The 15,802-nt window shown below is 25.7% G+C and overlaps 1 protein-coding gene across 1 annotated transcript in view; it reads left to right on the forward strand.

Annotated features, from left to right (window-relative positions):
• Nucleotides 1–15,802, forward strand: part of LOC105832556 (tachykinin-like peptides receptor 86C) — a 43,102-nt gene that overhangs the window by 16,268 nt on the left and 11,032 nt on the right. The window contains exons 2-4 of the mRNA XM_012673631.3: nucleotides 2,047–2,260; nucleotides 11,732–11,866; nucleotides 14,417–14,497. Coding sequence (XP_012529085.1) covers nucleotides 2,047–2,260; nucleotides 11,732–11,866; nucleotides 14,417–14,497 — 430 coding nt within the window. The remainder of the gene's footprint in view (nucleotides 1–2,046; nucleotides 2,261–11,731; nucleotides 11,867–14,416; nucleotides 14,498–15,802) is intronic.

The raw sequence follows: 15,802 nt of genomic DNA on the forward strand, positions 1-15,802 counted from the left end.
TCACTATTCATCAAGAACACTTTCAGTTTTCATAAAAAACCTCTAAAGAGCTATAAATTTACTTATTACACTAATTACAAAAAAATTTAATGACTAATTAGAAATAATAATTAAATCACAGAAAACATAAACAAATAGAGATTTATAACACTATTATTTTTTTTTATTTATATGTGTGTAATAAATATAATAAACATAATAAAATATAATAAAATCTATAGAAAAAAATAAAACACTTTTATAAACATGTTAATATAATTATAATATAATAATATAAAAAAAAAATAAAATTAGTTTTTAAATTTTTTTATCTGTGTTTAAACGTACGTTTTTAGTATAAAGATGTACAAAATTAATTTCTAATTCCTAACTTCAAAGGAGGAGAGTCAATACGGGCCAAAATCGGCCTTCTGGATAAAATTTTGCGGAACTTACTGAAATCAATGTTTTGGGTTTGGATATGCTTAACTTTGATTCTTTCAATCAATTTTGGGAGTTTTGATTAATATCGAACATAGTTTTCATACGAAAGGGGATCTAACTTATGTTAATCAAATACCAAAAGAAAGACAGTTTTTACAGAAAAACTATGTTCGATATCAGTAAAAATTTTCAGAATTGATTGAAAAAATCGAAGTTAAACATATTTAAACTCAAAACATTGATTTCAGCAGGTTCCGCAAAATTTTGGCTAGGGAGCCCATTTTTGTCTTTATTGACACTTTTTTCACATCTAAATCTTTGACATCATATTATTAAGATATATTACAGTTCTTTTTTTTTTATGATACGAGTTTTCCTAAGTTTGCAAACTTGCGACATACCACTTGATAAAGTTTCTAGTGCATTAATATCTTTTGTAAAAGCTATAGATTGCTGTAAAGAACACACATATAAGCACATATAAAACACAAACGCTTACACACATACACACATCTTCGAATTTATTCACATTATTTCTTCTGAATAAGCATTCGATGTCTTGTACAATGTTTTTTAAATAGATATTTAGTATACAATGCCTGTTTACATCACAAATATTTATGCGTTATAAGGTATCATTAGCAGACATACATATACCAACCGTAAAAACAACTTTCTTTAAGCCACAAAGTTCTTAGATTGTAATAGAAAAAAGGAAAAAATATCGTTGCAACGTAATATCAGAAAGTATTATTTCATATATATGTATCATTACAAAGGCACGCATAAAAATATAATTTACATTGTGGCTATAGCAATAATAATATGTGTTTGATGCAATATGAAGCATTTTAATTAAAAATATTATTACATTAGTAGAGGAAGATTGCCCAATACTGGCATAGAGGTTCTATTACATTTACGTTTTATATTTTGGTTTTGTTTAAAAAGTACTATCTAAAAACAAAGTATGCCAGTGACCTTCTTTTATAATTTATAAAGTTAAAATGTATTTAGCGGTTAAAACAAAATGATTTTTGAAAACATCGTTCCGTGAGAAATTTGATCAAAAATAGAATTATATCAACTAAAAGCTAATTGTTCAAAACAATAAAATTAATTATTTAACAAATAATATTTGCTATAACATTGCACTTTGTCAGTAAAAGTAAACTTCGGTTTTTCGTAGTCGATGGGATGTAATAATTTAATGATTTTCACTCTTGCTTCACAACATGATGGTTACTGAAAAATAAATAACTGAGAGATGGAAAGAAAGGATATCAAGTACAGATGTTTCATTTTTAAAAATGTCTACGCGGACGGATTTCTTACAACGATAAAAGTTCAGAATTTTAATATTTGCGGAAGGCGGCTGGAACGTGTGCGGAAAATTTTACTGTCAGTCGTAGCTATTTAAATAATAAAAGTTACAATAATGCTCTTGTGGATAATTCATAATTTAAAAGTAGAAAATAAAAATAATAAATAAAAGAAAAACAATAAGAGCATTTGCAACGGGTATTAAAACATCTAACATCTTCATTAACACTCTTAGAAGTACCATAAAAACATTAATATGACTTTTATTAAGTTTTTCTTTATTTTTCGCTTGTGTTTCAGCTCATCGGAGAATGCGTACCGTAACTAATTACTTCCTGGTAAATCTTTCCGTTGCGGATCTTATGATGTCATTGCTCAACTGCGCCTTCAACTTTATCTTCCTCCTCAACTCTAATTGGCCCTTCGGAATGGTGTATTGCACCATCAACAACTTTGTAGCACACGTGACCGTAGCTTCCAGCGTTTTTACTCTCGTCGTAATTTCATTTGACAGGTAAGTTTTCATTAGGAATTTCTTTACACATCTCTCTCTCTCTCTCTCTCTCTCTCTCACTCTCTCTCACTCTCTCTCTTTTCTCACACAATATTACTTCCAATATCTGTCATCTGAGATTGTTATATAATTTGTTGCAAAATATTTCTAAATTGTTACAGTTTTTAATGTTCTTTCTTTCATAGAAAAATAATATTAGTTATTATAATTATAATCCATAAATACAATTATTAGCACATATATTATAAATTTATATAAATATTTAATCTCCAGTCTATTAATATTTGTATATAAATAAGCTACTTTTTCATTGTCTCCAATTATAATTTTTATATTTCGCAACAGAAATGTGGTTTCCGTTTGCTTTATCGATTTATTTGATATGGAATGTAGCAATCGTTTTCCGTCGACATACACGGGTTTATGCGGTTAATCCTGAAATATGTTGAGAAAATGGAGACACACGAACACTTGGTTCCATAGATCCTTTTTAATGGTGACACACGGGAGAAAAAACTGCCATTGCAGTCGAAACCGCCGCACCTAAGCTGTGCTAGAAGAAAATGCTAGCAGAACGTCGCTATTTGACTTCGGTATCATTTGTATGCAATCGATATCGAGTGCAATATCTGGTAGACATGGTCGAATGTACTGGATCGTAACATTTCACACGTTTATTCAGGAAGCAAGTAAAGTGTGCTGTAAATGTACTATAATATGTTCCAATAAATCGATTTCTTTTCCTTTTCATCTCATATTGTTTTACTTCTATTATTTCGTTCCTTCATTGTACATTTTTCCGTCTTTTAAATAGAATCGAAAACATTTTATTTACTGCATATCTTCAATACATTGTTGCACATATATGGTTGATTCTATTCTATACATTAAATAAGGCTTTTGTAAAAAAATATCCTTTAAAAATTTTTATAATGACATTAAAATATTTTATTCACATATGAGATATTCTCTATTATAACACAAAATTAAAATCTCTTGGACATCTATTACAGGTATATCAAATGTTTGTTTAGTGCAGTTTAAAAAACATAAACATATATGGGACATTCCACGTCAACTGAGACAGAGCTGTGCCCAAAATTTAACGCAACAGAAAGAAACGTTTGAAGGCTCAAATTAATCGCATTTTCATGTATTTTTGAATGCAACATGGCTTTCGCATCGAATTTCTTTACACTAAATTTCCTTTAAATTTATTATTCAGGGGCTTTCGAGATCTCTGATCACGATTCTGAATTTAGAGTTTCGAAATTCAAAGCGTTAGATCAATTTGTATCGTGGTATTATATTCTGTAGTATTACAGGCAAAGTGTGCAGAAAAATAAATTGTAGTTAAACTCATAATCAAACTCATAATTAACTAGGAGATTTATTTTTAATATTTTTACGTATCAAAGTTAATTTAGCATTTGGGGATTTTGACAAAGATTATTTCAATTTTTAATTATTTCGATATTTTAATATAATATTATTGTTTTTTAAATAATATTATTTATCAGTAAATTATAAAAATATACAAATTTTTAAATAAATAAAAAATTTTAATTTTTCTGATTTAATTTCAATCGCTGATTTATTTTATTACTTTACCGTTTATGTTTTACAAAAATGGTAATATTTTAGCAAAGGATTAGCATAAGTAAGCATAAGAAAAAAAGAGTACTCTGACGTGTTTAATGCTTCATTTAGCTTTATACATATAACTGACTATTACGGGCTTTTTATCTTTTATCAAGTGTACGTAATATTTTATCTTATATTAAAGAGGTACCTCCTTTTTATCTTCATTACAAAAGATGAAAGGACTAAATTCATTGTAAATAAAATTCTAACATACATTTTTTATCTTTTACTACATAAATATTAATCAAACCTTAATAATGCTAATAACCAATTTTATATAAATCGTGGTACGTTAACGAAAATCGATTTATCATCTCATAATAATTACGCGCTCCAAATTTCGGTATTAACACGGAATATATTAGAGATCGATATATTATATTTCAGTAAACTTTTTTAATAATATCTCTATATTATTCTATTTTGTATGTATTATATATAATTTTTATATTAGAAAATCTCCTCTAATATTAACTTTAGGTGAGAAAAAAACAGCGAAAATTATCCAGATCCAAACTAGAACATTTTCATATGTATAAAATGCCTTAAACACACATATTAATTATTCATTTATCATATTTTTAAATATAGCATAAAATGAATTGAAATGTCACATTAATGTATACAGAAATTACATAAATGTATCATACGTAATAGCAATTTCTGTTTATGTGTAAGTTTATGCAATAATTTTATATATGCTTTTATAATAGTTTTAATAAGAAAACAAGGAATTTAGGAATTGTATACAGCGTTACCTATGTGTATAGAGCTAAAATTACACATAATACACCATGCTAAAGCGTAACTAAAACAGTACTCCGTATTATTAATCAATGTCTGTGGTGTGCGATAAATAGAGTTTACCCCCAGCGAAATCAAATTAATTAACAGCACCACGGCGTTCTCATTAATAAAAATGTTACGCCGGTACACTATTAGTATTGATCTGATTTCGTAAAACACGAAAAGACTAGCAATAAAAAAGCTATTAAACAGATGCTACAGTAATTTAATGCATAAAATATAAAACTAACAGAGAATACTCCTTTTTACATATAATGATAAATACGAGAATAAATTATTTGTTTACTTTTTAATATAATCTTGTAACAAGATATAATTGTATATAATGTTTCCAATTTATATCTTGTTATAAAAATATTTTGTGTTAATACTCTATTTTTAAAATGCTACATTTAATTCAGCTGTAATAAAAAACAAGTAAAAGAGTTTTTAAATTAAAAAAAATTAAAAAAGGAAATACTTTTATACTTTCTCTTTGTATTATTACTATATATTGTATGTTATTATAATTTATCCATTAGTGCACATAGAAATTATAAAATACAAAGATTCTGGTATACGGAGCAGATCTTCTTTTTGGTTTTTTATAGAAAACGAACGTTATTTGTTATGATGACCCTTGAGATCGGGGGTAGAGAAAAGATAAGGTACAAATTCATGTTCGCCGGTCATTCCACTATTCCCGACTATCGGTGTAGTTAACTCGAAGGCCGCAGATTGTTATCCGATTCGTTCTCTTCTCTCTTTTTTCCACAAGAAAAAGACTACCTTATTACTTTTTTTTATTAAACTTTTCTCTATAAATCACAATCAGAGAAAACTCGATAAAATCAGTGAAAATACACTGACTTTCAGTGATATACTTATAATCATTTACTGATTATCAAGTGAAATAAATAAACTGATCTTTCAGTGACTATACACTAATTCTAAAGTGTAAATTACTGAAAGACAGTAATATTCACTGATCATCATTGATTATAAGTATGCCACTGCAAATCAGTGAATATCCACTGATTACGATTTAGAGAGTTAGTTTAATATTCATTGTATTACAATAATAATTCGTTTATTGCCAATACAATGAGAGACATGATTTGTTTTATCTAATTTATCGTAAATATCTTAAATTAGTTCAAATTTATTTCTTTAGGTTAAGCACTAGAAAAACTTATCGCAAGTATTTTTTATGACCCAAAAATATAGTCTCCTTCCTGATTTATACAGTGTTAAATATGTAGATTGAATGTAATAATAGACACTTCAAATATAGATTAAAAAATGCCGTAATATGCAAAATTTTTAATTATTACTATCAGAAAGTATCACTAAAAAATATTTTGAAAATTCTATGCTAGTAAAATATGTTTTTAATTGTAAGAATTTCTTAAAAAGTTTTATATACTTCTTATTTTTAACATTTATTTGAAATTTGTCAGAGTGTATTAAGCCTTGTCTGCAAATTTTGGCTATCTAGTATAATGATCATTAGAGAGAACGATTAAATTATAACAAGAGTGATTATATTTGGTAACAAAAGTATTATATTTGATTTATAACAAGAAACTTCGTGAGACATGTGTACTACGTGAAACTTGTCAACACATTATATTTCTAAGTTATATATAATATAATAGTAGTAATTTTTTATTAATATTTTATAAATTTTATAACAACTACTTATAAAAATTTATTATAATAATAAACGCTATTTTTTTTAATAACATAAAATGATTTTATAAACATATTTGTGTTTTTAAATTATTATTCTTATTACTTAATTATTACATACTTTCCAAATTTTTATAATTATAAAACGTTTTTGCATTTTAAAACTTTAATTATAAACGTTTATTTCAAATATAATAAAAAAAAACCAATTATTATAAAATAATATTATAAAATTTCTGTCGTGTTTAACAGAATAATTATATACATGTATTTTCAGCATTGTTGTAGCTGTCACTTATGGTAAGCCGCAGCGTCAAAAAAAAAAATTTTCATACAAAAGTTTCACACTTAAATTATTTTACGGTAAATTAACTGCTGGAAATTGAGGCCAAAGTTGCATAGAACTTTAGGAATAGAAATGGGTGAGGGGGTGAATATAATGAACGCTAATTGATGTAGGAGGATCAGAACCGACTTTTGAAGTAGCTGTTATCGGAGAGATTATAATAATTAACAATCACTTAAATTGTCAAATAAATGAAGAATGGAGAAAATGTACATACTGTAATTAGGTTGACTTAAATATGTTTACAAGAAACTGCAGTTTGAAAAACTTTTTTAGCTACTAATTTATCTAATTTTTTATGCTTAGCATAAACATCTATTATAAAAATATTATCTGAGATTTCTTAATGTAATTAAGAAAAATGAAATAATAGCTTAAATTATCAACTTTAACTCTTCTTGCATGCAAATTGGTTAATTTAATTAATAATTTATTTTATTTGCTTTAAAATTAAATAAAATATTTGCATTTAATATATATTAAACTTTATGCTGCTAATTAAAAATTAAATAAAATTTTAGATTAAATTAATTTTACACAATTTCTTGTTACATTTTTATTAGCAAAATTTAAAACAAAATTAAAAACAAAAGTTTAATTCAAATAATGTAAAATTCTAAATCTTTCATATCACAAATTATATGTTATTTCGAGTTGGCATGAAAGGTTATAATATTAAAGTTATAAGTATAATAGAGTCAAGTTATCAGTACTCCACAAATTTTCGTTAACGAATTTCCAATCCGACTGACGATCCATCAATTAATAACAACTCATTAAAAATAAAAGTGACTTAATGATCAATCAACGCCAACACTCAATAATTCAATTTTGCCAATGGTTTTGCCGATAGAGTCGTAAATATCCAATTTTCGATTTGCGTTTTGAAAATATTCAATTATCGATTTGCTATTTAATATTTTCTGTATTGCTGCATTTCGCGTTATATTATTCTACCAACAAAAAGTCAATACTTTTATAAATGAAAACGATAAAAAATTCACTTTTAAAACAATTTAATTAACAGTTTAGTCACTGTAATGCGCGCATAAAGATTATTTAGAGAATTTAGAGTTTGGGAAACTTTAAAGCTTACAATAGCTGATACGTAATTCGATTTAAAAAAAGATTATCTTAAACATCTTCGGATATCAAACAAGTTCGGATGCATTTCCGTATTGCAATGCTTTTCACGTATTGATCGCTAAGAGAAATCGAAGTTCGAACGGTTTGGATAACTATGCTTCTCACGTACTGTGGTTTGTACATGCATGAGTTGGACTCTGACGATGTACCGGAAATTAGATTTGCTACCCATTAAACATTCATTAGACACTACTTTGCAGCTTTTATCTCTTCGTACGGTGTATCAATATATCACACCTGAGTCGCGTATCTCGATACGCTTGACCCATAAATAATTCAATAAGAGGTATGACAAAGTTAACTATATATAACTCTCTCTCTCTCTCTCTCTTCCTTTTTCTTTCTTTCTCTTTCGTGTAATGTAGAAAATCTTAAATTTAATTATTGCAAACTAATAAGATGACAGTGGACAATCCGTAGAAAATTTATCTTTTGCTTTTTATTGTTACTTTGATGAGAAATACTCTTGATTTCACTCTTAATACTATTTGACTTCTCCTCTGCTCGATACTAAAAGAGTATTCTCTTGTGACACGGACATTTCTTTTCGTAATGCAATATACTAGTAACTCAATTATATAATTCAAAATAAAAATGATAGAAATTAACCTTTTTGCGTATTATTTGATTACGTTAGAACATTTTTAATATTATATGTGTTATTAATTTTTTATTTTTAGTTTTTGTTTAAGAAATATTACTTAAAAACAAGTGGGATGGCAATATTAGAAACAGAGTAATTTTCTTCTAATAATCATTATTATCAAAACATTAATAGCCAAGTAATAGTGATAAAAAATAAGTGAGAAATTTCATCGTTTGGTTCAATTATTTTTACATGGAAGTTTTTATTGTTTGTCTAATGACAATATTAAATGAAAAAGTTTTTTACAATGATATAGCAAAGCGTTAAGATTTCAAGGGACACAAGGTATAAATTATAACACAGGAATATATTGACAGGCATAAAGTAAGAGCTGCGCGACACACAACAATCTCTTAGTATGAAATATGCATTTGATAGCATTTCTTGTTAGAAATTTAGATTCAATTTATAGCATCTTCGTGAATTTAACCGAGGAGAGTAGATAGTCTCGTTTCTTTGATTATATCTGTATCGGTATAGAAACTTAAGCGAGAAACTCTATTGTAAATTTATACATTTCTAGCTTACCCCGATCTCAGAAGAACATAAAGTGCAAAAGTAATTGTCAAGTTCAGTTTCCTTGTGGAATCTCACTGAACAGTTTATTGCATGGCAAATGAATAGAATTCATATTTCAAACGTAGATTATTTATTGCTTTACTGAAACTAAATTTATACGATTACTGAATAAAATTGTTACGAAACATATAATTAAATTCATAAATTTTCGTGACGACCAGTTCATTGTATAAATGTTATCTTGTATATAATTTTTTTCTTGCTTATTTTCTTGCATTTAACTAATTAATGAAGCATTCATAAATTCAAAATGTATAAAATACAGCATCATTAAAATAAGTTTCAATTAGCAGCAGTCTAAAATTTTTATGAAAAGATTATGCAAATTAAATTAATAAAAAAAAATTCTTCTTTTGTAAATTGTATGACTTTTTATTCTTTTATGTCATTAACATTTATTTAAACAGGGTAAATTAGGGTATGGTGGCCATACGGAGAAGATGGTTTACGGCTATAATTTCTCCAATAATTGCTAAATATTGTCTTCTTGTAATTATTTTCAAAGATAATTGATATTGACTGTACTTTATATGTGTATACTATTCAAAATAATAATATTGTAAATATTATATTATGTTTTTACTTTTGACTGCCTGTTTATCATGTGTTTATTAAAAATTGCCACAATTTGAATAAATTACAGTTGAGCTGTCACAATTAACGTTAGACACATAACGAAGGTAAATAAATTGTAATGTGTGATTATATTTTATTTCTTTTTCTAGTTTTTCAATAAATACTATGACTATTTTTCTCTCACAGTTTCGATAAGATGGCCCATGACTTTTTCAGGGTAAGTGTATGTATATATTTTATTTAAAAAAACAGAACTTAAGTTGTCCATATAATATTTTAAATTTAATATATCATAAATATTTTTTTTAGTACTAACAATGAGTGAGATAGATGTTAAACTTATATAAACATTGATTATTAAAAATGTTTAAAAATTAAATTATAAGCTTTTTATTATTTTATAAATATTATGTACATAAAATATGTATGGCCACTTATCCTATATAATACTATAGCTATCTTCTCTAAAAGTTGTGAAAGACTATTATTTATGTTTCAATACTTTGACATAAAATTTTAATTAGATATTTTTTCTTTAATGTTCACAGTGTTACATACTTTAAGCTTTAGTAAAGTAATATAACAAATGCTATTAAAAAATAATAAAAATAAAAGTATATTTTTTGCATTTTAAAAACTGTAGCTATCCGGGTTTATCCCAATTAAAATTTAATCATAAAATAATTTTATTTAATCCCTAGATCCACCGATAAAGGTTAATCAATTATTACATCTGTTTGACTGGTAAACTTGATAAAATTATTATTATTACGTGCACGAGAGTTATAAGAGTAATAATGCTAATGTCGAAGCAAGAAACTTGTTTGTTCTAGTGAATGTTTGCGAGAAACGTACGATAATTTATAGACTACACACTGTATCATTTTACTCGCGTGATAACTTTAATGAGCTTTAACATCACATTAATAATGTTGTAATTATGTCTGATTGTCAATTTTACCTCTCGGATACCAAACAATTATAAATAAGATTTTATTCTACTATTTAATATAATAACAGCAATATATAAATAAAAAATTTATTAAAAATTATTTACATTGCTAAGTATAATGTGTTTTGTTTTGCTGCACATATTATTATATAATAAAAAATATAGGCTTATACTTAAAGATGTTAATACGCTTTTTGTTATTTTGCTTATGCTTTTTTTACATCTAATAAATATTAAAATTAAAATAACAAAAAAGGACACACTAATATGTTTATAAGCACATTCTGAAAACAAGCCATAAATTTTTATTACTGATTATGAAAAATACACAGTATTATTAATGTGCTATGTATCGTATATACGATAATATACTTCAATAATTTCGAGTAGTTACTTTTTACGAGCTACAGCATATTACGCGTAGCATATGCTGAATGTTTTCGATCTAATATATCAGTACAATTCGCAACACAGCAATTTACACTTTTATTACACGCAACTGCATTTTCTAACATAAAATTGCTTTGCTTCGCGCAATTACTTTTTGAATTTCTGGTTTACATGCGAAGCGGCTATTATGTAAAATCTACATTTTTTCATATAAGTTGTATGTATAATAATTTATTTAAAAACAAAATCTCTCTTTATATATATACATATATACATATATGCACATGTGCATATACATATATGTACACATACGTATGTACATATATACAGAAATTAATAATATAACTTTTATGGTTATAATATCATTTTCTTGGAGTAATTATATTTCCTCTCACCGAAAAAATAGTTATACGGAACTGTATATAGAATTATAAAAGACAAATAAAATAAGATAAAAACAACAAATTTATTTAAATATTTAAAATTTCTTTCGGTAAACTTACCAAAGTTTTGTAATATGGTATTGTTAAATCTTCTTTCGTAATGTTTGACAATGACAAATGGTATAAATGTCTAAAGTTATGCAACAAAACATCAAGAAAGTCTTATCGAAAAAGATGATGATAACATAGGATTAAACGTTATAAATCTCATTAATTTGTTTGAATCTGTCGCGAGGAATATTAAACAGCATCGTTATGCCGTTTGTTGCAGGTACATGGCCATTATGTATCCACTTAAACATCATATGTCTCGTAAGCGGACAGTGATTACTTTAATTTTAATCTGGGGCATCTCATCTATCCTAGCAATACCGTGTCTTTTATATTCCACAACAACATTGCGCAGGTAATTGTAATAATTAATCTAATTATTAAGTAAACTTTTAAATTTTGTATATATGTACAATTTGACTGTAATATTTCTTACATTTTATATTCTTTAAAATATTATAAATTTATATTTTCACATAGTTGAATGATTAATGTAATAGAAATAAAAGTGCAACAAATTTCACACCGCAATGATGTATATATCAATCATAGTCAGTGTCACAGTTAATGTTGTGTTTCTCATATTATTTCTTATAATTTACATTTATGTTTCTTTTCTAATTATTATATTATAAAAGCTTGTAAAAATTATATTATTAAGCAGAGCATAAAACAATCTTTAAAGAATAAATTTACGTTTCAAACAGGTTTCGTGATAGTAAATACATCGCGTTGCAAATGTAAAATGCTAGTCACGTTTGTAAGGATGCATTACCATAGAGCACGCCAAATTACTAATGCAACTTATGTAATTTTAAAAAAGTTTAAACTATTCACATAAAAGTTAAAAGTAATATTATACATTTTGTTTATATACAGTCTTATAAATTTTTTTTATTCTAATATATTAATAATTCATTTTAAACACTTATAAAAGTATAATCAAACACAAGTTTTTATTGTTTAAGTCTAACGTTGCAATGAACAGAGAAAAAATGATAAATTAGCAATAAAAATTTTTATAAATTAAAATAAAAATTTTATTAAAATATAAATTATACTTTTGCAACATGGATGTGAATAGTCATTTTCAAATGTCTTCCATATGACTTTTAAATCCATATGTAAAATGCTTTTCATATATTTGAGAAAAATTAAAAAGACCAGAAACAACAAATTTGATGATTTTTATGATGTCATGATAACAAATCTTTTTATAAATTTATTGCCACTCAAAACTGACTAATTTTAAGAAACCTAACTTTAAAAAATTATAACATTCTAATTTCATATAAAATAATGCTTTTAAAATTAAACTTTTTAATTCAACTTTACTTTTTAATCTAATTTTTAACTGAGTTAGTTTCTTGTTGGTGTAACTTTTAACGTAATTAATTTAATTTTTAAAAAATATCAATTCACTTAAGTTTGTATATGATGGTATATATGAAGCTTTTGTTATAATCGCAACATAGTTTGTCTTATAATCCCTTTATCGGGTAACAATTCAATTACAATGCTTTAATTTCATAGCTTGTACGTATCTACCCGCATGTAATGTCATTTGCATCAATAGCCATAAAACGTTTATTGATTTGCACGGTTTTATCTTCACAGGTTATTTCACATAAATTTATGCCTTGTTAATTTTTATATATTTATACATTTCACTATTATATTTTTCAGATAAATTATTATCAATAAAAACACTGATATATGTATAATGGAATAATAAATACATATTTTATATTTATTCTATATATTTATTTTAGTTAAGTAAATAGTGCAAATTAATATATCAGAAATAACATTAATCAAAGTATATAAAATTAAAATTAAAAAATAAAATTGTTTTAATAACGGTAATATAAATTTGAAAGAAATTTGATTTTTATTTTAACATTAAACGTTGTAAAATTTATAGACTACATATTTATTCCATAATCTGTAGTCGAGCAAAGCTTTCAGTTTCTTATCTTTCTGAGCCAGTAAAGCCAATTTTTTTGTTGGCTAAATTTTTCTCTTTACTTTTAACTTTTTCCATATTTGCAATATATATTGATTGCTTCGGGCAATGTATCATTTTAAAAAGCCAAGAAAAATTGCTTTTTATAATGACAAAAAATTGTAATATTTATTTTGTTTCTATCTCTCAAAGTGTAACTTTTAACAAGAGGAATGCCTATACGAAATTTTCTCATACTACTTTCAGAAATTTTCTCATTCTAGCATATTATGTACCCGCTTTACTGGTTTCTAAAGCCGATCCTTTAAAGCCGACCGTCTACTTCTAAAACTGTTCACATGTTTTTAAAGCCAACTCTTTTATAATTAATATTTTTTTATAAAATTTAACAAGCTAATCATTTTTGTATAAAAAATTGTGCCTTTATCATATTGGAAACTATGTTAAATATCATTACGCACGCAATATAATTGCATGTACCTAATTTAAAAGCTATGTTCTCTAGAATCGCATTTCATAGAAATTAAATAACGAGCAAATCTAACATCTTTATTATTAGTAAATTTTTTTTATTATTCCAGTTTTTTGTAAAAAAAGTATTTGCAAATCTTTATTTCGCTTTCTATCGCGTAGTCAATGTTCCATACAAATAACTTCCACCCTCATATTGTTTTTTCTTTTATATCCACCTCCCTAAATCCATTTCTCCTCGGGCTTGATCCTATAAGAGACTTTTTTTCCGCTATATCCTTACAAAGACCTTTACGAAAAACAAAATATTAAATTCTTAATGATTAATGTTCGAGAATATGTGAAAATATGATTCATGTATATATGATGAGTACATTTATAAGAGAGCTTAGTCTTCCCATAATATTTGTTACCGCTATCTATATTTATTTCAATATCTCAGAAGAATTGACGTATAATCAATTGCAGATATTCCAACGGAACAACTAGAATCTCTTGTTACATATTGTGGCCTGACGGTGACTATTTACATAGTAAAACGGAATATTGGTAAGTAATAAGTTTCAGTTTATTGAATTTTTTCTACGCAAAGCCTAACGGGTCAGTGTAATGAACTTCAGAAATGTGCAAATTGAACAAGTACTATTCAACATTTTTTAATAGAGAAGGGGGAGAGGACACGTAAAATCGCGTGCGGAAAGAAGTTTCTTTAAACACCGTATACGAGTCATTACAAATGCGAAAAAGATTGAGTCTTATTGGCGATTACCTTAAGGAGGCAGGATAGAAAATTGCTGTATATTTGCTATCCATGTATCACCGGGGATAATAAGAGTAGTTTGACCCAATTAGATTGGTTGCATTCAATTTACTATATGTTACGATATACGATATACGATAATGCGTATCAGTCAGAATTTATTAATTAAAGATCTAACTAAATTGTCTTCCTATTAATTGTATAATTCGTTCTTATGTACATTTAATCACATACAAATTTATAAATATTTGCTAAATATGTACAGATAGATATAGCATTAAAAAATATGCGTAGCAGTTTTTTTTAATAATAAAAATATTTTTTTTTTCGCGCTTTAGACTAGAATATCTCTTTAATAGAATAATATTCTATGATTAAATAATTATTTAATATTAACAATAATAAAGTTACTAAGGGAAGATATTTTAATTAAAATATAACAGAACAAAAAGCGCAATGCAAGAATTCAGTTCACAGTGTATAATAAAATAAATCATATGTAAATCTTTTCTTTAGTAAATAACAATTCAATGCTAAAAAAATGGATTACTTATAAAATAATTTCAAATTATTTTCAAAACTTAGTAGAATCTATTTACATTACCTATATTGTCTGATAAATATAGAAAAGCTAATAACACAAAACTAGTTGGACAAGTAAAAAATCAATATTAAATAAGCTGCAGCTTCCTTTTTCTGCACGGACAGTAAACAAGACGAGACCAATTTAAAGAATAGAATAAAATTCAAGATTTTTATTCTTTGTAAAGAAAAGTTTGTTATCGTGAAAAACATCGTAGAGACAATATAATTTATTTACTTAAAGCCACAGCGAAAACATTCAATTGTAATGAAACCAAAAATAAATACACCACACACACGTGTTTTTTAATTTTTTAAAATTTTACTTTACTTATAACATATTTTTGATAAAATGTAGGTTAAAGTACTTTAAAGTAATAAATATGCGAAATCATGAACTAAAGATTTAGTACTTACTAACGTTTTTAATATTAAAAAAAAATTTGATTATAATTAAATATTTTATAAAAAAATATTAATTCAGATTTTACATGTCTCCATATATCTTAGTC

This window comes from Monomorium pharaonis, chromosome 6 (assembly GCF_013373865.1).
Source record: "Monomorium pharaonis isolate MP-MQ-018 chromosome 6, ASM1337386v2, whole genome shotgun sequence".
NCBI lineage: Eukaryota > Metazoa > Arthropoda > Insecta > Hymenoptera > Formicidae > Monomorium > Monomorium pharaonis.